Source organism: Martes martes (assembly GCF_963455335.1).
Source record: "Martes martes genome assembly, chromosome: 12".
NCBI lineage: Eukaryota > Metazoa > Chordata > Mammalia > Carnivora > Mustelidae > Martes > Martes martes.
The window spans coordinates 82,642,229-82,665,304 of record NC_137900.1 but is presented as its reverse complement, the minus strand read 5'-3'; the positions used below and the strand labels follow the sequence as shown (position 1 = coordinate 82,665,304).

The window sequence follows — 23,076 nt, the reverse complement described above, 5'->3', positions numbered from 1 at the left end:
CAGGACCGGGGCTTTTGCTACTGCTCACCCCATCCCCACGCAGGATTTCAGGCAAGCGGGAGACGGGGTGGGGGTTCAAGTCCCAGGTCTGTTTTCGTTTACTCTGCAAACGCTTTCCTGAGTTCTGCCTCGGCGCCGGGGCCACGGCGGGAGAGAAGGACAAGGGCAGCGGGTCAGTACCCACGCTGCAGACGCGGCCCCGAGCCTCAGTTTCCCCACGGGGGGCGGGGCGGGGAAGCGCTCGCCCCGCCCCCGGGGCGGCCCCGGGAGCGGGAGGAGGCGGCGAGGACCCGCCCCCGCCCTCCCCGGCTTCCGCCTCCCGGGCCACGTCCCCGGCGCCCCACCGGAAGCTCCCGGCGGGCCTCGGGGAGGCGGCGGCCGCGGCGCCGAGGTTGGTGGCGCTGCACCCCGCCCCGGCTCAGCCCGAGGCTCCGCGGCCCCCGCCCCCGCGCCACCCGGCCCGGGACGGCCCAGCTCCCGCTCGCTCGGGCGGGGGCTCCCCCAATGCAGGCCTCCCCGCGCGGCCCGTGACCAGGACTCCACCGCTGCACAGCCCGCCCCCGGACTCCCTACCGCAGCGCTTCCTGCGGGCAGCCGGGGCAGCCCAGGGGTTCGCCCATCCTTGACTAGTCGCCCGCGCTGCTCCGCCCTCAGCACGGGGCACGCACCTGGAGCTGTGGCAGTAGCGAGGGGACAGTCACTTGTCCCGGGGCGGGGGGATGCACGAACGGGGCTGGCGGGGTGGGGGGGGGGCGTTGGCGGGCGCAGACAGGCAATCCAGCATCATTGAGCCGGGCAACCGGCGAGGGGGACAGGGAGCTGTGCTCAGGTTGGGGACGTGTCAGGATCGCAAAGCTGGGCGCCCAACCCCATTCTGGGGGCAGACCACCGAGACTCCCAGGGGTCTGGTCCAAGTGCACCCCAAAGGTCAAGTGGAAGGCTGATGGGGGGACGCGGCACAGACAGACTCCAACCTTGCGGATCCCTGCGGTGGAGTCAGGGAGATGGGACCAGTGGAGGTTCAGAGTAGAAGAGAAAAGGGGTCGAAGTCGGGGGTGGATACAGGGAGTGGGTGCAGAAGCCGGGGGAAGGAAGGGGATTTGAAAGGAGGGGCCAAGAATGGTGTCAGCTGCTGGCCAGAGGGCTGTTAGATAGAAACTGGGACAGCCCATGCGCACCGGTGACCCCAACATTGAGAACCTTGGGGAGATGGTTTCAGAGACTCAAGTGAGGAATTCTCTGCATAGACAGTCTTTCCTACAAGTTCTGTTTAAGTGTGGAGAGAGTGTAGATGCGGGAGAGGACTTTGAGAAAAGGGTGGAATGTGTGGTTAGAGCACAGGCTCTGAGTTCAGGAATCCCCACGCACCATCTGTGGGACCCAGGGCAAGTCACTTAACTGGTTTGTAAAATGGGATGATGAAGACAGTCCCTGCCTCAAAGGGGTCATACGATTAGGTGAGGTGGTTAGAAGTACTTAACACAGCACTGAAGTGCTGCACCTAGTATTTCTCCCTTTTATTACTGGAACAGCTTGGGCACATCTCGATGCTGCTAGGGAAGATCTGGTAGAGAGGGAGGCATTGAGGACAGAGGAGAAAGAAAGGAGACCAGGGAGAAAGGGACCCAGAACCTGGATGTGGAGATAGGTGCCAGTCTATGCCACAGGAAGGTGAAGAAGGAGCGCAGAGAGGCTTACAGGTTTGGGGTATGTGGTTAAGGGAGTGCCTTTCTGATAGGCCTCCTGTGAAGTAGGCCTCAAGGTCGTTTGCTGAGAGGCCCAGGCCACGGCTGGCCCAGGTGAGGGTGGGGGTCCCAGTTTATACCTGAGGCAGTAGGGAGCTATGTCCTCTTTGCCAGCTGCCCGAGTATCACTGCAGGGAATGCGGCAGTTGAATTTTTCTAGGGGCAGAGGACATCTGGCCTGCTTTGCCCACTTACAAGGCTCAAGTGAAGCTGATGGATGTGGAAACACTTTGGAAGCATAATTTACCATCTTAATTCTTTTCTTTGATCTTGAGGCGCTGGAAGGGCTGTGGCCAGTCATTGGGATACAATGTCAGAGCCTTCCAAGCACTTGGCTTGGGCCGTGCACCATGCGAGGCTTCCGCCCACCCCCTCACTTGGTCACCACAACAGTCAGGTAAAGTAGACTTTATTATTCTCCCCCACTTTACAGATGCAAAGACTGAGGTTCAGAGAAGTTAAAGACCATGTCCCGGAACCTACAGCTAGTACGTGGAGGTATCCCTCCTTAGATCCCAACTTAGATCTGTCAGACCTCAAAGCCCAGGATTTGAAACCACCATGAAAGTTTGCAAAATCCCGCAGGATGGGAAGCGGTGGAGAGATCATCTCTTGCATTTGCTAGATGAGAAAACAGGCTGGATGCTCTGACGTCCAGTCCCGGCTCTCTAAGCCCCACCAGGTCGCCTTGCTTTCATCTCCCTTCTATGGGTAGAAAACACAGATCTTAAGAGTTCTCAGACCTTGTGCTCATGCCGTTTCCCAACCAGGGGCTTGTGACTTTGGACGAGGCATCTTTTTTCTCTGTGCCTGTGTGTTAAATTCCTGCTATTAAATCCCCAGCAGGTCACTTTGAGGAATGGGAAGGGAAATGTTGCCCGGCCCACAGTGGACATTGCCAGAAGCCATAGTTCCCACACAGCCGTGGATCTCCCTCCCACTCGGCCATGAGGCCAGCTCCCTGTAACCTAGTATTTATTGAGAGCTTTGTTCTCAGGGCTGGGGAAGTGGTGGCGCCTGACCCAAGTGTGTGGCCACCTATGATTTCCTGAGTGGGGAAATGGGGGGAGGGCCTGAGCAGTTCATGGTCTGGAGGCTTTGCTTCAAAGGAGCGGGGGAGGGCTCGGTGTCATCACCATGACTGATGAGGAACGCCATGGGCAAGGTTGGGACATCAGAAGCCGCCTAGCCGCCTCGGGTTGCCTTGGTCATCGGGGTCCCAGAATCTTAGAGCCCAAAAGGGCTTGGAGACTGCCTGTTACAAGTCATTTTTTTTTTTTTTTAAACAGATGGGGTTATCAAGACCCACTGTGAGGAAGTGACTTTCACCTGGGAGAATCTCTGGCAAGGACACAGCTAAAGCGCCTGGAACTTGTGTTTTTGGACCTGCGTCCAGAACCCTGGGGATTTCCACCAGGGCAGTGAGCACCCCCACCGAGAATTCTAGGCTCTCTCGAGGTCCCAGGGAACACAGAGGAGCCCCCGGCTGCGACTCTCTGCCGATGTCCCCAGGGAGGAGGAGGAGGAAGCCAGCGGCTGCCCAAGGTGCTCAGACAGGGAAACGCTGATTGCAGTTCCTGAAAATCTGGGGCTCACTTCTTTTTTCTCTCTGACTTGTTTTCTTTTTCTCTCTCGCTTTAAAGAATGACTGGACACTCCTAAAGCCTTCTGTCACCATCCAGGGGATTTTTTGCACCACAAAGGGTAATTCCTGCCCCATCCCTGCTGTGACTCAGCTGTGACGTTGAACCACACAAGCCTACGAAGAGATAAAGTCATCAGACTCCTGCTCGCCAGACGGAGCTCACCTCTCCCCTCAGCAGCTTCCACAGCCGGTCTCCTCCCCACAGTCGCTTAGACCGGGAGCCCCTGGCCGACCTGGGACCCCAGGATGGCCTCTGGCCCCACCAGCAGCCCCCGCCCGGCCCCCGATGAGAACGAGTTTCCCTTTGGGTGCCCCCCCACCGCCTGCCAGGACCCACCAGAGCCCAGGGCCCTCTGCTGTGCCGCCTGTCTCTCTGGGAACGTGAGGTGAGGGCTTGGAGGAGCAGGGCCGGGTGGGGGAAAGGTGTCAGGGAGGGGCCCCCGATGGGAGGCGAGGGTGAGACGAACTGGTGGCTTTCGGCAGGTGACTTCACCTCACTGGGCCTGTTTCACACCCTTTCCTTGTCGTCCCTGGCACCGGCCCTTCCAGGGATGGTGGGAGCAGTAGCCACGGGAAGGTGTTCGCTCCCACAGCAGAGGCCGGCTGGGGTGGAGGGAGGGAGGACCTCTGCCCTCCGTAGGGCCGCTCGCTGACTGGGGGGCCTGGTGCCGTGTGTCCAGCACCCTGAAGCCTCAGCTTTTTTGTCTGTAAGAGCCCTCCAGAGCGGCTTGCTGCCTCCCGGGGTGGTACAAGGCCCAACCAACAGTATGTGGCAAAATTCTTAGAAGAATGAGTAGACGCTCCTTTGGTAAATGCTGCTGGAAAGTCCGTCTCCTTCCACGACGCACTCAGCACCTTGTACTGTTTGCTGGCAATGCTTTCAAAGGGGACACACAGCTAGATTTATCCATACAGTATATTAAATTGCGTGTCTCTATATAAGTATGTGTTTATATAAAGTACACGTTTTATATGTGTGTGGAATATATCTAATCATACATCTTGTATAGAATATGTAAAAATATGTATGTTTATATGTACAATATGAATAACTCAGGTGTGACATTAATATGATCATCAGCGTCCCATCTTAAGCAACTATTAGGCGCCTACTGTAGGCTAAGCGCTGTTTCCTTGGATCGTGGGAGGAGCCTGGGAAGGTGGATACTGTTATTCGCCTATTTTACAGATGGGGACATGGAGGCCCAATAGAGAGATAAAGTCAGCTTGCCCCAGGTCAGATTCCTGGCAGATATGCTCCTAGTGTCTGCCATGCGCCCCCACTGTGACCTTTGTTTGGGGTTTTACAGCATCAGAAGGTGGGAAAACTGAATCAGGCAAGCTTGTGAATTTCAAAGGCTCTGACAGGGGCTGCTTGGAGGAGGGGAAAGGATGTGGCTGTGGACAAGCCAGGTGGGGAGTGGGGGGGCGGGGAGCAAAGCTTGACTGCTTGTACTATCAAGCTGATGTTTCTGGGTTCATCTTAGGCTCTTGCCATGGGTCTCTTGGCTTTCCTCCCCATTCCTCCAAAACGTGCCAGAGCAGGGGACAGAGCTGACTGGGTGTGGGAGGGACCCAGGCCTAAGGCCAAAAGAGCTCCGCCTGGCTCCTGACTCAGTCTGCTCTTGGCCAACACACGTGGCCTCCGGGCCTTGTTTTCCTCCTGGGTAGGGTGGGCCTGTAGGTAGGAGCAAGTGGCTGTCACTGGGGGTTGGCAACACTTGGGAGCTTTCTGAAAGCACAGAGGTGTGTGTGTCACTCAGCTCAGAGTCCGACGCCCACTCCTGGTTAACAAGCTGAGATAGTTCTCTGAGCCCCCTTCTTTGGATTGACTGTGGTCATCTGTCATTCCTGAAAACCAGAGACCCGAAGCCAAACAGAGGAAGCCAAGAAGAGCACATTTAGCCACATATGGGCAATCCCTTATCTGAGCGCCTCGGGTCAGATGTATTTTGAAATTCAGAATCTTTCAGATTTTAGGAAAGTGAGGCACTACATTGCTACATCATTCTCCCAGCAGAAACTGGGGCAGTTCCTTATAATCCAGCATAATTGATATTTCCGCAGTGAGACAGAAATAGACCCCTCAGTGGGGTAAGTATGGGTGACGACAGCCTCCGGTCACCCCAGGTCAGTTGGCTGCCAACTAGGCTCACAGCAAACTCCCAGGAGACATCGGGGACACCCAGTACTTCCGAGGTTTGGGAGCGGTGGGTCTGGGGTGGGGGAGAGCCGGCTTACTGACATCAGCTGCCACCCCGAGCAAGGCCCGGGCTTTTAGAGCCATCGGGATGGAGGGTGGCCCCAGGAAGTCATGAATGCTTCACTCAGCAGGCTTTGTTCATGCGTCCCCAGGACCAGCGAGGACCGGATCTGTCCAAAATGCAGAGGGGACGCCCCCCAGTCTGTAAGCCCGGGAAGCCTTCAGTCTCAGGAGAAGGTACGTGGCACAGCCAGGAAAGGGGATTTGACTAATTTCTTCTCTTGTGGGGGTTGAAGCCATTAGGCAGCTGCCCACAAAGTCCCAGGCAGACACCTAGCTGCCCGTCATCCAGGGTCGGGATTAAATTCAGTTTGTAAGCAGTGAAGAGCCTGCTGTTCACCACGGCAGAGTGACTTGTCAAAGGCACCTCGCTGATGTGCAGCAGATTCATGGTGAGAACACCAGTCTAGACCCCGGGTCTGTAAGCCACGGCCTGCGGGCCAAAGCCAGCTTGCCACCTGGTTGTGTCCGGCCCGCAAGCTAAGAATGGTTTTTATATTTTAAATGGTTTGAGAAAGTCAAAAGAGTGGCATTTTGTGACACATGAAAATTTTTATGAAATTCAAACTTCTGTGTCCACAAATAAAGTTTTATTGGTACACAGCCACAGCCCACTCATTGATGCACGGTGTATGGCTGCTTTGTCCCTACGACGGTGGAGGTCAGTAGTTGCAACAGAAGATGCGGCTCCCAGTGTTTGCTCTCTGGCCCTTCACGGCGAAGTCTGTCACCTCTTGATCTAGACAGTTCTTTCTGCTCCGTGTGCCCTCAGAGAGGGAGAAATCCTTCTCAGCTCACCTCTGGAGCTCGGCCAAGCTGTGCTTCTAGGAATAAGAAACGGCTTTGGCAGTGTGAGGGACCAAAGAGACATCCTCACGCGCCACAGTCTAGAGCTCTAGCCCTTCCAAGTTGGAAGAACCCTCACAGGTCTGTCTGTCCAGGGCAGAGGCTCCCACAGGCCAACCACACGTGGTCCGTTCCTGCCAGGATGTGACAAAGTGATAAAAGTAAGGATATTGTAGTGAGTTTTTTAAAAACTGAAACCTTTTCGTTCGTAGAATCAGCCTTTGTTCTGGGGTTATATCCTCCCTATACATGTCTTTGTACAAATGAAATGATGGTGGTAGTCGATAGGATTTTTGATAACGTCTTTACTTGGTAAAATAAAAAAAAAAATGGCAATCTTCATGTTCATACAACAATTAAAAAAAAAACAAAAAAAAAAACTTGTATTGGCCCAAAGCTGTAAGAACTGCTGCTTGAAATCTAACCCCTGGTCTTACACCTCGGGCCCCCAGTACCCACTGGGGAGTCTCAGCACAAAACTCCCTAGTGACCTGTGTCTCACCATTTGGCCATCCTCCCTCTCGGGGACTGCTTTCAGCCAGCGCTCCCTCTTTGCCCTGAAACCACAGCCCAGCGCCCAGGAGCCTGGTGTCCAGGAACGGCACTGTACATTCTGTACGTGGCCAAGATCATGCTCATGCCTGTTTCTCCATCTGTGAAATGAAGAAGCCCAGGTGGCCCTACAAGGCCGGTCCAGGACCTGTGATGTCCAGCTGACCTGTCCATGACTGGCCGCAAGGAAGCCAGAGGCGGACGAGTCTTCACACCTTCTCCTTTCTCTGTTCTGGGCCCCCGCCTTCAGAGAGCTGGAGGAATTTCCTGCCCCCGGCAGAGCTGGCCTTGAGGGCTCTCCCATCCTCTTCTCAGCAGCCCCTCCCCTGCAGGCCCTCAAGGAAATAACAGTAAGGACCCCATGCATTTTCCCAGAGTTAACAGTAAGGACCCCATGCATTTTCCCAGAACTCTGCACTCGGCCGCATGGTTAAGAGCTAACCGGTCAAACTGACCCGTGGAATGGCTTCCCAGGCCTCCCCGTCTGCACGTCTCAGGGAGCTAACGCAAGAGCCAGCCGACCCGTACGCAGCTCTCGGTACGGGCCGCCGTGCTCCACCTGCAGAGGGGAGGCCATGTGCTCCCGGCCTTCTGAGGCTCCCGCCCGCTCGAGTGCTCCAGGAAGATTGTTTCCAATTTGTCTTATTTTTTCCTCTTAACAAAATGAATGCACTTTCTTTGTACAAATCTCAGGTAATAGAGGGAAGAGCTCTTTTCCATCTCGTAATCCAGCGGTTTTAATTTTTCATCTTGGTGAATGTGAAATCCGATGAGAGTACAGGTGCTCGGATTAAGGGGGAGCCTGGCACCCCCTCCTTTTCTGCTGTCCCTGCCCCTGAGGGGCTCTGGTGGCTCCTGGAGTCCTACAGAGCACAGTGGGAAGCTTGTTGCTCAAAATCAAATGAAGTGATTCTGATGGTAGAATCACAGGTGCTCTGACAGCCTTCGGGGTAGGAGTGGGTGCTGCCTCCAGGGGGACAAAGGTGGCAGCAGGCCTCTCACCCCGGCTTCCCCACCTGGTGGGATCTTCACGCTCCCCCCACCCCGTGCCCAGGGAAAAGCCAGGGCGGGGGTGGGGGTGCGGTGTGAGCCAGTGGTCTCACACCCTCTCAGAGCCGCAGACCGGAAAGGCCAGAGACTCATCCGGCTCCTGACCCCAGTGGGAACTTCGGGGGACTTTTGAGCAAAGGAAAGCAGCTGATTAGAAGTCAATCCTTTGCATATGTGGTCATTCTGAAGCTTGTGCATGCAGGACAACCTGGGGAATGGGGGTGCGGGGTGGTCAGAGGCCGGCCCAGTCAACCCCAGAGGCGCCCAGCCTTGTGACCTTTTCCCACACCATCTGCTTATCAGCCTGTCCTCGGCCTCTGACTTCATTAGATAACTATCTCTCCCAGAAATGCTCACAGCCGTGGACTTGGGAGCTACTCTAAGACCCAGATATTAAAGGATCACTGCTGACCTAGTTAGAGGCCAGGTTCTTGCCTGGAATGACCTTTCTCTAGAAGTGACAGTGGAATAAGGAACAACCAGTGTCTGGAAAATAACATTCAATTCTGTGTGCCTGCGACCCTGCGAGGAGGATTGTTTCCTTCACTCTCTTGCCTCAGAGATCACTCGAGGAGGCCAGAAGCAAGCTGGCCTCTGATGCCAGTGGCTTCCAATAAGCCACAGGCCTGTGACCCCGTGAGACAAGTTCTTTGACCAAGGGGGACTCTGATGCTTGCGCTGTGTTCCTCTTTGTTTGTACTGAGCTGGAGTCTGTTTCCTTTGGGGCCACGAGAGGCAAGTCAGTCAGCCTTCTATCCCCCGAAGCAAGCCCACATCTGTGAGAGGACACTGCCTGTGTCCCTCTTGAGTCTGTCCCCAGTCTCTGTGCATTTGAGGTAACTCTTTCTCCCCTTTATTGGCGTCTCTTGAAGTGTGTCGATCCTGTGACATCCTTTGTTGTGGGTGGCAGTAATATCCCTATTTTGCTTAGATTTTAGGTAATATAATGAGGCTCAGGGAGAGGGTGTGCCTGGATCCAAGTCCTACCACGAGGGGGAGGCAAACCCAGGTTCCAGACCCTGCCTCCTCGGGGGGTGGCACCTTCTCTTGGTGGGTCACCCTGAGTGTTAGATGCAGGTTTGAGTAACACCGTCAGCCCTGAGATCTGGATTCCACCAGGTGCTATGGAAAAACGGGAATGGGCAAGAATGCTCTCACCTAGGACACTGAGGCAGGGCTTCCTGGGGGAGGTGGCCACTGAGCTGAGCAGAACTTGCCAGAGAGGAAACAGGCTATGGCACAGAAGAGGGCAGGAGCTGGCAGGCAGACACAGACTGATCAGGTCCCCCCTGTCATGGTGAAGGACCTCTCCCTCAGCCCCAGGTGGTCCCCGAGCAGGACCCAAGCCAGCCTCCATGTCCAGGGCGGCAGTAGGGTCAGTGGGGTCAGTCTCTTCGTGCTCACATGCTCAGAAGTGCACAGGTCCCCTAGTGGAGGGTGGGGGGGGCCTCTTGATGGGACCCCCTGCTGACCCCATCACAAAGGGCCTGGCAAGCACGGTGGCCGGGAATAGCACACACCCCCAGACTTCTCGGACACAGAAGGACAAGTGTTCCCTCAGGGCTGGGATTTTGTTTTCTGTTTCTGTTTCCTCCTCAGAGAAAATTCCACTGTGGATTTTATTTTTAGCAGTTTGCAAGCCCTGAGGCCACTCGCAGGGGTCACTTACGGCACCAGACAGACCAGGCTGGGCCCAGGACAGATGCCCCATTCTTCCTCTGCGACCCTGGCCTGATTCCCTCTCCCGATCCCTCCATCCCCACCCTTCGGCTAAGGCAAGGACTCCCCGGTTGGGAGGAAGGACCCCGGTCATGGACTCTAGGTCCCTGGCCGCTACTTCGCCTTTGCCCTGAACTGGCATCACCCTCTGCAAATCACGGGCCATCCCTGAGCTTCGCATTTCCCACTTTCACGAGAAGCAGAGCCTCTGAGCTCCAGCCTCCTCCTTACGGCACCGTGAGATCCGCCAGGGCCGAGCTCCCCCAGCTGCTGAGAAAGCAGCAGACCCTTGTGAGGTCTCATAACTTGACCGGCAGACCCGGATCCCGGTGGGTCCTCAGTGCTCGCGCTTCCCGTGACCACAGCCCGGCCCTTCCTCAGTTCTCCATCTGTACGGGGAGGAAGCTGATCCCAGCCTGCCTGCCTCCAGAGGTCACTGCAGGGATCTTACGAGAAAACACACAAGAATGCTTTGGTCCAGTTTAAATACAAATAGGTTTAAGATGTTCCTCATCTCCCCAAGGAAATCCAATGGCGAAATAGGGTTTTATAGGATTAGTTATTAAGAGTTCAAGATGTGAGAGGGATGCGTAGGTGGCTCAGTCAGTTAAGCGTCTAACACTTGATTTTGGCTCCGGGCATGACCTCAGGGTCCTGGGATCAAGCCCTGGATCAGGCTCTACGCTCAGTGGGGAGTGTGCTTGAAGATTCTCTCCTTTTCCTTCTCCTCCTGCCTCTCTCCCTGCTCAACCTCTCCCTCTCTCGCAGATAAATAACTCTTAAAAAAAAAAAAAAAAAGTTCAAGCGGGGAAAATTAAATGAGAAGCATATATATGAGAGTCATGGGAGGAAAAAAAAAAAAGATATCCCAAGGGCAGTGCTTAATCCATGGAATAAAAATACGAGTAATATACTCCCATAGCTACTGCTTGTGGCTAACATTGAGTGCTGGGGTAGGCAGAATGGTGTTCCCCAAAGCTGTCCACACCCCAACCCCCAGAACCTGTGACTGTGTTACCTTCCATGGCTGGATTCATCTGCTCCGGCTGCCGTCATAAAACACCTCAGACTGGGTAGCCGGAACAAGAGAGATGTCTTTTCTCACAGTTCTGGAGGCAAGAAGCCGCAGGCAAGGGTAGGTTGTGTCCATGGCCTTTCTCCCAGTGTGGAGATGCTGCCTTCTTTGGTATCATCGTATTGTCCTCCCTTGGTGTTCTCTTGTTCGATAGGACACCAGTCCTATCGGAGGAGGGCCATGCTGCTGCCCTCGTCTTAACTCCATCACCTCTGTAAAGACCCTGTCTCCAAATCTCCAAATGTAGTCCTGTTCCGGGGGGGGCGGGGGGGGAGGGATGGTTCCCAACAGATGAGCTGGGGGATACAACTCTGCCCATAACAGTGGCAGAAGGGACTTTGCAGAGGTGATTAAATCAAGAATTAAATTGAGATGGAGAGATGATCCTGGGTTATCTAGGGTGGTCCAGGGTCATCACAAAGCTCCTCATAAGAGGGAGGCAAGAAAGTCAGAGCCGGAGAGATTGGAAGATGCTGTCCTGCAGGCTGTGCAGATGGAGGAAGGGGCCGTGAGCTAAGGGATGCAGGTGACCTCCAGCTGGAGAAAGCAAGGAAACAGAGTCTCCCCCAGAGCCTCCAGAAGGAACACGATCCCATCGACACCTTGACGTGAAGGCTTTGCCTTCCCAACCTGTGAGATAATAAATTGGTGGTGTTTGAAGCCATTACGTTTGTGGTATTTTGTTACAGTAGCAGTAAGTAACTAATGCCAGCGCTTAAGAATATTGTCCTGCCAGATCCCTGCAACTTCACGGGGGGGGGGGGGGGGGGGTCTTATTATCCTCATTTTGCAGATAAGGAAACTGAGGCAGGGAGAGGTTAATAAGTTTCCTAGGACCAAACAAAAGCTAGTGTGTGAAGTGACTGAAATGGGCTTTGCACTCCTCCAGGCTGACTCCAGGGCTGGCTACCTTGACCTCTGAGGTCCTCCCAAGTCACCCTGCCCATCCTCGGTCAGCCCCTGGAGGCCGGCCGTGGTCCACACCCCCATCCACGCATCGTAATACATCCAGACTGCGCTGTCCAGGCCGCAGTGGGCTTTCTGGACACTAGCAGGACTCTGCAGCCAAAAGAACACGGGCCCCTCCACCTGCGGGGATCTCTCCAATTCTGCCCTCAGTTTTCTCACTTGCACCACCTTACCCCGCTGGGACTCCCTTCAAGCTTAGAGCCCAGGAACTTACCCTGGTCTGCTCACCCACGAACCAGGTCCACAGCCAAGCCTCAGCTGGCCATTGGTCCTCCCCGTTCTCCCACCTGCTAGGAGAGGCTGCATCACGGCTGTTCCCTAAAGCCAGCACGGCCTCTGCCAAGGCCACCCTCTGCCCCCGCCCCAGTGAAACATCTGTGTTCTATTCCTTGTCAGGAACAAGTTGTGCTGGAAGCCTGGGGCAGGGGGTGAAGGGAAGGGCAGCCGTTTGCTGAGCTCTGCTCTGTGGCCCAAACCAGCGGTACTCATTATACCCACAGCTCTTGCTTATTTTACTTTTAAAAAATAATAACTAGGGTGGCTTTATACTTGCTCAGCCCAAAAGACCTCTCTACCCACCCCTTGCATCCAAATCTGCCTTCTTTTTGCCCCCATGAAAGCATTTAAAAAAAAAAACAAAACACAAAGCCCTTGGAAAATCAAGATTTTATTGCATAGCAATAAAATCCACTCCTCTTTAAGCGTACCGTTGGACGGATGCCAGGAAATGTATACAGTCGTGGGACTGCTGCAGCACAGGGGGTGAATGTTTCCACACTGGAAAAAACCTCCTTGTGCCCCTGGCTAGGCCATCTCCCCAGTGGCAGCCCCAGGCAACCACGGATCTACTTTCTGTCACTCGACTTTCTTTTCTAGAATCTCGTAAGAATGGAGTCCTAGCATGTAGTCTTTGACTTCTTGTAGTGCTTGACTTCTTTGATTTAGCAGTAATGCTTTTGACGTTCCTCCATGTTACCGCATTTATTCATATTTTCCTCCATCCGATGGCCAGGGAGCGTTGCACAGCACAGACAGAGCACACTCTGCGTTTCCATTCACCGTTTGGTGGATATCTGGATTGCTTCCGGTTTGGGGCTGTTAGGAATAAAGCTACCGTGAATGTCACATGCACACACAGACGTGCGTTTCAGGTTCTCTCGGGTCGATTCCTCGGGACAGAATGTGTGGGTGGTACGCTTACCATATGGGCATGGTTTGTAAGAAAGTTGCTTTTTAAGTATGATTTAACTTTATGATATACGTGCATTGATTTTTCCAAAGTGGCTGTTCCATTTTGTGTTCTCAACGTTCCTCTACATCCTCACCAAAACTTGATGTTATCATTTGTTTTTGCATTTTTGCCCATCTCGTGAGTCAACAGTGTATTTCCCTGTGGTATTTCGTTGTAATTTGCATTTCTGGGATGACTAGTGATGTTGAGCATCTTTTCATGGGCTTCTTTGTCATTTAAATAGTGCCTTTTGGGAAGTATCTGTTCATTGTTTTGACCATTTTATTAGGTGGCTTGTCTTATTTGTTGAATTGTAAGAGTTCTTTATATATTCCGGATACAAGCCCCTTCTAAATAATGCGTTTTGGAAAAAATTTTCTACCGATCTCCCATGGGCTTATCCTTGGTAAGAGACAGTGCCCTGATGTGGGACAGTGCCCTGTGGCCAGCTCCCTCGCTCTTCCTTCTTGGGCACATTTCTTCCCCTTTGTGAGCCTCGCTTCTTCATCAGTAAAATGGGAACAAAAGAAAACCTCTTCTGCCATCCTTGCGGTGTCATTGGGGGCCCGGGAAATAGTGTGATCATGAAAGCATTTTGTGAGCTCCTCAGACCTATAAACAGGTTAACAGTATTGTCTAGTTGCTGTTGAATACTGAATCCTGTCTGTGTTGCTGCCCTCAGGCTGTCCTTTTTCTGGAAGGGACGGCAGTGCAGAGCTGATGTGCCTCGGTCAGTCACGGGTGGATGGCTGAGGAGGGAAGCAGATGGGAATTGTGAGGAGAGTCCCCCTGGGCTCCAGGCGGTGGGAGGTGCCCCGTCATGCCACCAGCATGTCCCAAGTGTCTCCTCTGTAATAGACACTGCCCCATACTGGGAACACAGCTGTGACCCTCAAAGATCCCCCAGCCCAGTGGGGGGCAACCAAAGAGTGAATGATGGTTGGAAAGCCAGGTGGGACATATCCTGACAGAAGAGATAGCAGCGCTGCCCAGGATCACAGCAGAGGTCTTGATCCTGTGTTAAAGGAGGGGTCCCAGAAGGGCTGACGGCTCGAAAGGTAGAAAGGAGTCAGCCAGGCAGAGAAGGAGCAGCATGTGCTAAGTCACGTGGGCCAGCCCAGCTCCTGCCCCGGTAGAGCCTCGTGCTTGGCAGAGAGCCCCAGTGGTGGCCACTGGGGACCCCTGTAACATCTGGTGACGATTATTGTTTCTAGGATCACCCTGAGGCGGCCGAGGCTGAAGCTGGATGCCCCTTTGCTAGTGTTGGCTGCTCCTACAAGGTAAGTATCTGGGTGTGAGAAAGGAGAGGGGGCCACTGCAGTCCCAGAGCTCTGGATGTCCCTTACATTAATGACTCTTCAGAGCAATAAATCCCACTATAAATCATCTCCATACTTAGGGAAGTTCTTCTGAATGTCTCACCTGACCCCTGTAGCATCCCTAAAATAGGCACCACCCCCCCACCCCTCTCCGTGGTCCTGAATAGGGGCTGCTCTCACGGGCAGGGCAGAATTGTTGCTCCAGAGACTGCGACGCACACGGCTCACCCTGGGCATGTCTGATGCCAGGGTGCTCGTCCAGACCCCTCTTGTGACACACAAAGCATCGTCCCCTTTGCTGGGTAAATGGACCCGACTTTCCTTGGCAGCCTTTGGGTAGCTGAACTCTCCCCCACTCCCTAGTTCTCCTCAACCTCCTCCGTTTTCACTGACCAGCCCCGCTCTCTTGGTAGGGGAGCCCAAAGCTCCTGCAGGAGCATGAGGTCACCTCCCAGACCGCCCACCTGAACCTGCTGTTGGGGTTCCTGAAGCAGTGGAAGGCCCAGCAGGGCGTGGGCCTGGGGTCCGGGCCCACGGCCCTGGAGCAGAATCTGTCAGACCTCCAGCTGCAGGCGGCCGTGGAGGCGGCGGGGGACCTGGAAGTGGACTGCTACCGGGCGCCGCACACCGAGAGCCAGGACGAGCAGGCCCTGAAGCACTTCATGAAGGAGAAGCTCCTGGCTGAGCTGGAGGGGAAGCTGCGTGTGTTTGAGAACATCGTCGCCGTCCTCAACAAGGAGGTGGAGGCCTCCCACCTGGCTTTAGCCGCCTCCATCCACCAGAGCCAGCTCGACCGAGAGCACATCCTGAGCTTGGAACAGCGGGTGAGCGTGGGAGGCAAGCTCCCTTCAAGGTGGGCTCTGGGGGACCCCGGGCCCCGTCTTGTCTCTAGAGCAGGGGACCAGCAGCCTTCCTTCTGAACATTCTCCCTGCGGAGTGGACACCTCCCTCCTGCCCCCCCTCAAATGGTATCTGTCCTGTGTTCCAAGACCCTCGAGGAAAAGCACTAAATCCCGGGTGACAGCCAAGGGCAAGCTCCCCCGTCCGGTGTGCTTCATTTGCTTTGCTTGGACTTCCCGTGGGATAGGGTCCTTCCTTCCCAAGCATTGCGTTCCACCGGGGGACGTTTTTCACAATGAGAAGGTGCTTCCTTCCACTGAACTAAAATCAGCCTCTCTCTGTCTTCCTGGCATCGTTCCTGGCCCTGCATTTCAGGGCCTACTGAAAAATTCTGCCTCCCAGTCCTTGTGGAAGCCCTTCAGAGAGAAGCAGTCCCTGAGTATTTCCTTCTTGAAGCTCAGCACCCCCAATGCCTTCACCCCTTCCTCAGAGCAGTCGTCTTCATGCTGTCCTCATGGGCTATGGCTCAGTCTCTGAAGGATTCCACACGCTCAGAGTGATGGTCCCGACCAACTCCAGATAATCCGTCTACCTGACAGTTCTTGGTTGAGCAGGACAATGTCCTCCCTTGTTCTGGAGCTTATACTTTTCCTAATATAGCCAGTCACCATGTTAATACTGCTTTTCTTTTCTTTTTTTTTCTGTCCAGCAACATTCTTGTCACTGTCTCATGTTGTGCTGGGCTTGGATTTTAGTTCCAGCTCCACCATTAACTTGCTATGTGGGTCTGGGCAAGTCACTCCCCCTCTCAGAACTTAAGCTTTCCCATCGGGAAAATCAGGGATTCTGTTTCCTCTAAGGACGCTCACTTCCATGCCTGCCCTCCCGACCTGAACACACCCAAGAATAAGTCTGTTTTTTCAAATGTCAGTGGGGAGTGTACCAGTTACGTATGTAACGCTTGCCCCAGCGAGAAGGAGGGCTCCCCAGGGCCAGCAGCCATGTCTTCAGTACATCAAGAACCTTCCTGACTCTGGTCCCACATGCACCGTGTAAGGCCTGAAGACAGAGAGGAAATGAGCATGGGCGCAGCCTCTGTTAGGGGAAACTGTCTCTCTGGTAGGAAGGGCAGAAAGCCGTATCTTAAGAAACTTCAGGAAGTGACCTGCAGAACACCGCTGAGAGACCAGCGGAGCTGGGGTGGTAGTGGGAGGCTTCCCAGAAGAGGGCTCTGTGAGCCAGGTTCCTGGTGGATGAAGAGGAGTTGGCCAGGGGACAAGAGAGAGGCCCTAGAGTCCTAGGTCCAGGCGGGAGGGACGGCACAGACACAGGCAGATCCATGTGCCTGAGGGAGGCACAGTCAGGAAGGCATATATGGGGGCAGAGCTGACTCTGTCACCTCCATAACCTCCGTAACTCCACCCCGGCCCCACGCTGTGCTCTGGTGTCCCCTGCTGAATGGGCTTCCCCGCAGGTGCTGGAGCTGCAGCAGACGCTGGCTCAGAAAGACCAGGCCCTGGGCAAGCTGGAGCAGGGCCTCCGCCTCATGGAGGAGGCCTCCTTCGACGGCACCTTCCTCTGGAAGATCACCAATGTCACCAGGCGCTGCCACGAGTCAGCCTGTGGCAGGACCGTCAGCCTCTTCTCCCCAGGTACCAGCACCCCTGGGGCGCAGCCCAGCACGGGGAGGCAGGCTTCCCTGGGCCCAGGAGACCCGCAGGGACAGCGGCCAGCTCTGTGACATCCCAGCCACCTACCATGCCAGGGTTGAGCAGGTGCTAGGCTCCCCGCTCAGTCCCTCGGAGCATGGGCGGCTTGAATCGGGCAGGCCTTCTGCCTCCCTGACATCAGTCATATTCTGCAAATAGGAATACGATCGTTGTCTACTTCTGTGGATCTCGATGTGGCAGAGGGAGTGCTCTGATGGAAATGAGAGGGTCACAGAGGATGCCCCCCCACGGGCACTCCCCGTAGGACCCCCTCCCTCAGAGCACCAGGGGTCTGCAGTAAGGCCAGTGGAGAAAGAAGCGACACGCGCACTCGTAGGTCGTGAGTGGTGTGTGAGCGAGCGCCGGGAAAATCCGTGCGGCTCGTCTCTGGGACTCCCAGGCCTGGCGCCCTGTTGTGAAAGGAGTAGTTACTCAGACTTTTCTCTTGTTTCTTGGGTTTTTTTCAAAGATTTGGTTGATTTATTTGAGAGAGAAAGAGAGAGCACATGAGGTGGGGCAGAGGGAGAGAGAGAGTGAGTCTCCCCACCAAGTCGGGAGCCCATTGTGGGTCTCGATCCCAGGACCCCGGGATCATGACCTCAGCCAAAGGCAGACACCTAACTGACTGAGCCCCCCAGGCACCCCAGTCGATGTGTCTCTTAGTTCACTGGTCTCCACTGATGTAACAATGTGTGTATCTATTCATAAAATTCTCAGACCTGCGTGCTTTTTCTCTCATCTCACATGTGCGCATCTAAGTAAGTTAGGAGGATTTCTGTGGATGACGATTTTCAGAGCCTGGCACGTTTCCCCGCGCTTCACACCCGTCCTGTCCCTCAGCCCCTCTGACACACCCTCCACCAGCAGGGCTGGGATCCAGACAGGCACGGGCCTTTGCCCCAAGCCACAGAGCAGGGCTGCCTCCCCCACAGGGCCCTCCCCACCACGCCCTTCTTTCCAAAGAGGAAAAAAAAGCAGCAGTGTCTCTGAGTTCCTGTTCCACCAAAATGTGAGGGGACAGATGAGTCAGACTGTCAACCCAGCCTTCCTCCCCCTCTTTCTGCCTGCTCCCCCAGCCTGGCCCCCCCAGCCCTTTCCACAGGGGCCCTTGTGGTGACAGCCACTGGCACCCACACTCGCATGGCCCTTTCAGTTGCCCGCAGGCCACTCTGCGTAATCAGCGAGGGGGGGGCGGTATGTGATTCATCCCCTGGGGACCTTCGCCAAGGCAGCTGGTGGGCATGTGAGCTGCCCCAGGCTCCCCCAGCTTGCGATGGTTGGGGCCGCTTGGCCTAGGGCAGCAGAAAGAAGTCAGCGTTGTGAGGCCAGAGTCCTAATTCTGGCTCTGCCCTCAGCACATGGAGTCCAGGCCCAGCCACTTCCCCTCACGGGGCTTAGTTTCTCCGCAGCAAAATGCAGGTGGGTTACAAGTGTGGGGCAGGGCCAGCAGCATCACCGCCCCCTGTTAGAGATGCCTGTTCTCAGGCCTCTCCTGCGGCACTCGTGCGTCAAACTCTGGGCCCAGCATTCTGTGATTTGGATGGCTGGTTGACAGCCCCTGGGCTAGATGATCTCCAAGAGCCTGGCTGGGCCTCCTTGCCACTCTGTTGAGAAGAGAGCTGCGCTCCAGCCCCAGATTTCTTAGTTTTGAGCCACTAACTTCGGGCATGCCTAACCATAGGTTCCAGTTCCTTGGTCTGCACGGGCGACACCATGCAGCTCCGTCGGTGTTGACTCTGCCTTCCACATTTCAGCTTTCTACACGGCCAAGTACGGCTACAAGCTGTGTCTGCGCCTCTACCTGAATGGGGACGGGACGGGGAAGAGGACCCACCTGTCGCTCTTCATCGTGATCATGAGAGGGGAGTACGATGCTCTGCTGCCCTGGCCTTTCCGGAACAAGGTATGGGCTGGGCAGGGAAGGGGTGAGCCCGGGTCCTGGTCCTCTCTGCATTCTTGGTTTCACCTTTTACAAAATAAGATCCTGAGTCCTATCTAGTACCGATGGGCATCATGAGTCCAGGGGCTAACAGGCCTGGAGCAGGGCCCCCAGGAAGGCGTGTAGCAGTGAAATTCACCTGATGGGGTCAATAAGGAAAACTGCCTGGAGGAGGTGCTGTGGGCCAGCCTGAACTGGCAGGTTTTCAGAGAAAGGGAAGGAGGCAGATGCCACAACCACCCTGTGAGAATGGCCAAAACCCTGACAACACAAGAGGCAGGCGAGCCTGTGGAACAGCCAAAACTCCCGGTCACGGCTGGCCAGAACTCGAGACGGTTTGGCAGTTTCTGACAAAACGAAACATAGTCTCACCCTCTGACCTCAAAGCCACCCTCCTTGGCCTTTACCCAGATGAGCTGAAAACTTTGGTTCTCAAGAACCAGCCCACCAGTGCTTACAGCAGCTTCGCTGATAATTGCCAGAACATGGAAGGAGCCAGACTGCCCTTCACTGGGTGCGCGGAGGCATGACTTGCAGGCATGGACACAGAATCTTGTCAGTGCTAAGAACACAGGAGCCCTCAGGCCGTGGAAAGACCCAAAGGACCCGGGGAGGCCTCTCCCTTAGTGAAAGGAACCAGTCTGGAAGGACATCACCACGTGATCCCAGCTCTGGGAGGGTCTGGGAACAGCACTACCGTGGAGACCGCAGAGATCGGTAGTTGCCAGGGGCTGGGGGGAGGCGGAGAGCGGCGTGTTTTTCAGGCAGTGAAGCTCTTCTATGTGCTAGAATTCTGGGTACGGTGCATAAGACCCAGAGAATGAGTGCACAGCCCCAAAAGTGAACTTGGAGGTGAACTGTGGACTTCAGGTGACTCTGACCTGTTCATTGCTAGTAGCAAATGCACCGCTGGGCTGGGGGGTGCCGGCCAGAGGAGGGGAGGCTGTGTGGGAGCAGAGGGCGGGTGGGCAGTCTCTAGAGTTCCCATTCACTTGGACTGTGCACCAAACACTGCTCGAATAAACAAAATCTATTTAAAATATTTAGGATGACAGTAGCGGGGAGGCCCTCCCTGCCCGCGAACCAGCAAGGGGGGAAGGGAAGGAAGGGGTGGGGCCAAGAGCACAGGCCTCTGCTAGGATGGAGGGAGATAAGGACCAGCAGGTGGGACAGGGTGGGGATGCCACAGTGGTCAGGATATGAGTCACTAGGGTCAGGGGTTCCCAGGCCTGCCAGGGAGGGTTTTAACATACCCAACGGCTGGGTCTCCAGTGTGTGGTGAGGCCTGAGCAGCAGGGTTTTTAAAACCTTCCCAGGACCTGCAAAAGTGCAGCCCAACCTGAGAACCAGCATGGTCGCCATGGGTGTTTCAGGGATGTGCAGCAGAGAAGGGGGTCTGTGTCGCTTTGAGATCCTTGGCGTCTCGGGGTACACATGCATGTTTTAGGACACAGGTTGACAGACACCCCCCACCCCCCGGAGAAGGCCTGCCTGTTCTTGTTCCTCTACCTTATCCTGGGAGAGCCTAGCCGTAGCTGATGGGTCAGATGTTCCAGAGCCGGAAGGGCATCGTAGACTATAGAGTCTGGCCTCCTTGCCAGTGCCTGGTCCCACCTTCAGCCCCCAGCAGCCAACCAGAATGGAGCGTAGCTCTGAATTCCCCCTTTCCTGGTGGATAGAAAATCTGATTCCTACTCACAGGGCATCTCTGGAAGACTTCTGTCCCCGGGGGCCTTGCCACACACCAAACACAGGCATTATATTGTTTCTTTGGCTCCTGATCAGCCTAAGCTGGGGTCAGAGGGGCTGTACGGGGGTCCCTGGGTGCTGCTGCCCAGAGCCTGACCCTCCCCTGCCCCCGGCCACACAGGTCACCTTCATGCTGCTGGACCAGAACAACCGCGAGCACGCCATCGATGCCTTCCGGCCCGACCTGAGCTCCGCGTCCTTCCAGCGGCCCCAGAGTGAGACCAACGTGGCCAGCGGCTGCCCACTCTTCTTCCCCCTCAACAGGCTGCAGTCACCCAAGCATGCCTACGTGAAGGACGACACCATGTTCCTCAAGTGCATCGTGGAGACAAGTACTTAGGGCAGGGAGGGCCGTGCCAGCCACCCCCAACCCCCGAGGGAGCACCAGAGTACGCCACGGGGTTTGTAAGCTGACTGAGGGCCTGTCCATGGTGCCCAAGATCCCAGGAACCATGCTGGGCTAGGCTGGCATGATCTGAGCAGGACTGACAGATGGACTGTGGCTCGCCGTCAGCTTTGGTGGTGGCGGGGCCCTGGGCTGCACCACAAAGGTCCGAAAGGAGGCGGTAGATTGTTGTCCTCTGCACCGACCACAGTGATACTGGAGGCCTGGGAGCCACTCCAGCCCTGCATATTGAAGCAGCCTGTGACCGAGACTGGGAGGGAAGAGGGACCGGGTCTGGGGCAGGGATGGTGTGCGTGGGAAGGAGGAGAGAAGCTCTGAGCAAAGCAGCTCTCTGGATGGCAAGGTCCCTGTGCTGGGGTGGGGAGGGTGGGGGGAAGCATCAGGTTGGGACCCGGGTTCGAAGACCTTGAGGTTCCTTCCTGCCCAGAAAGTCTCCAGGTCTGGGCCTCCTGGTACAGGAGGGGCCTAGGGCTGCAGGGGAGCTAGAAACATTCAGGAGCCTGGTGGCCTCCAGGTTCCTCCATCCCCTTCCCTGCCCCCACGTGGCCATGCTGGCCCACCCCACACCTGCCACCCCGCATCTGGCAGCTCCGCTCCCCAGCGTCCAGGGGCCTATGTGGGCCCGTGGCCTGTGCCTCCACTGGCAGGACCCCCCTTTGCCTCTTCTAGGTGAAGCCAGGTCCCTCAGCTCCCAGGAGCAGCCAGAAGAGAGGTGGAGAAGGAGGGGGTCAGAAACCCTCTGCTCTCCCTCCCTCCGAGGCCCCGCCTTCAGCGCTTTCCTGAATCACATGTCACCTAATTAACCGGGGTATTTCTTTCAGTTGACTGACTGGGGCCTCTGAGGCACTGAGCAGAGGTTGTCCTTTTAAATATGTATAAAACTAAAGAAAGAGATTGTTTTGATTTCTGTTCAAGTTTTCATGCAGTGCCTGGTTGTGGGAGTTGGTTTGAGCAGCGCCAGATCTGAAAAGCCCACTGCCGAGTCCTGGGCGGTGCCATCAGTCTCCCAGAGGACGCCCCTAGGTCGGCAGGAGCACCCTCTCCGGGCCTCGGGCTCCTCTTCTCTGTGCTGGGGGAGCCTCCTCGGCCTGCCTCCCGTGCTGGGTCCTGACAACCTCCAAGGGGCTGCCACACCGAAACGTCTGCCGAGGAGCCCCAGCATTGCTGCCCGCCCGGCCTGGCCCAGCCCACGCTTGTCTTCCCACCGTGCAGGCCTCACCCAACCAGTTCCTGCAGGGACCCTCCCTCCCACTTCACAGAGACTCTGAGCCTTCGTGTGGCCCCCCGGGGCTCCAGCTCTGGGCCTCACTCCTCTGCCCACCAGCCTTCCTACAGCTTACTCGCCCTCTGCTCGCAAGGCTGCAGTAGACTTCACTCCTCGAACCTTCAGGGTTCCTATCTGTAAAATGGGTCAGCAGCCCTGCCTGTTCTCCCTAGCGTAACGCCAGTAACATATCAGAAAACCCAGATCCAGCCTGGGCCCGAACCTGGTATCCCATTGTGCCGGAGCCTCTTTATTTGAACATGGGGTGCAGCCCCTCCCCGGCCCCTGCCAGCTCACGGGCTTTTCACAAGGCCGGAATACAACAAGGGAACACGCTAGTGCTTTGTATGTGCCGTGGTACCTTGCCACACATGACAGGCTCCGGAAGCGTCAGGGCTTCTTGCCTGGGGTGCTAATGGCCAGTCCGCAATGGAGATGGACCTGCTTTCCCTTGACGAGGGGGGGTAACATGTAAAGGTCCAGCCCAGCAAGTTCTGGTACCTTCTGCCTCAGCACCAGTGTCCTAGCAAATACATCTCCATCCCTGCTCGCTGAGTGCAGAGCTAATGGGATTGAGGACAGGCTGCTACTAAACCATTACTTGTGCCCTTGCGCACTTGTTTCTGAGGGGAAGACACACGTGGTTGCTTCTAACAGCGTGGGTCGCAGCCACTGTCTCAACAAAGGCTTCCTGAGACCCACCTGTCCTCCACTGGCTACTGGGGAGGAGAGGTAAGACACGGGCACCCCTCAGG

General features: G+C 55.7%; 1 protein-coding gene across 2 annotated transcripts; it reads left to right on the top strand.

The window, feature by feature from the left end:
• Positions 1-342: 342 nt before the first annotated feature.
• On the top strand, positions 343-21,960 carry TRAF1 (TNF receptor associated factor 1). 2 transcript variants are annotated; one of them, XM_080819897.1, is made up of 10 exons: positions 343-391; positions 2,021-2,142; positions 3,035-3,290; positions 3,389-3,776; positions 5,746-5,830; positions 14,310-14,375; positions 14,828-15,238; positions 16,729-16,906; positions 18,718-18,866; positions 20,773-21,960. In XM_080819897.1, exons 4-10 carry the CDS (start codon positions 3,637-3,639, stop codon positions 20,989-20,991), a joined length of 1,248 nt encoding a protein of 415 aa, XP_080676023.1. In that variant the 5' UTR covers positions 343-391; positions 2,021-2,142; positions 3,035-3,290; positions 3,389-3,636; the 3' UTR covers positions 20,992-21,960. The 2 variants fall into 2 exon arrangements, with proteins under 2 accessions (XP_080676023.1, XP_080676024.1); XM_080819898.1 differs by lacking the exon at positions 343-391 and having other exon boundaries at positions 1,523-2,142.
• Positions 21,961-23,076: the final 1,116 nt, after the last annotated feature.

What these genes read in the sequence shown, in the direction of transcription:
- TRAF1 (XM_080819897.1), top strand. Translation starts at nt 3,637, where the DNA reads ATGGCCTCTGGCCCCACCAGCAGCCCCCGCCCGGCCCCCGATGAGAAC. An exon ending in GTGTTGGCTGCTCCTACAAG is followed by an intron (nt 14,376 to 14,827) that starts GTAAGTATCTGG and finishes CTCTCTTGGTAG; the next exon opens with GGGAGCCCAAAGCTCCTGCA. An exon ending in CGTCAGCCTCTTCTCCCCAG is followed by an intron (nt 16,907 to 18,717) that starts GTACCAGCACCC and finishes TCCACATTTCAG; the next exon opens with CTTTCTACACGGCCAAGTAC.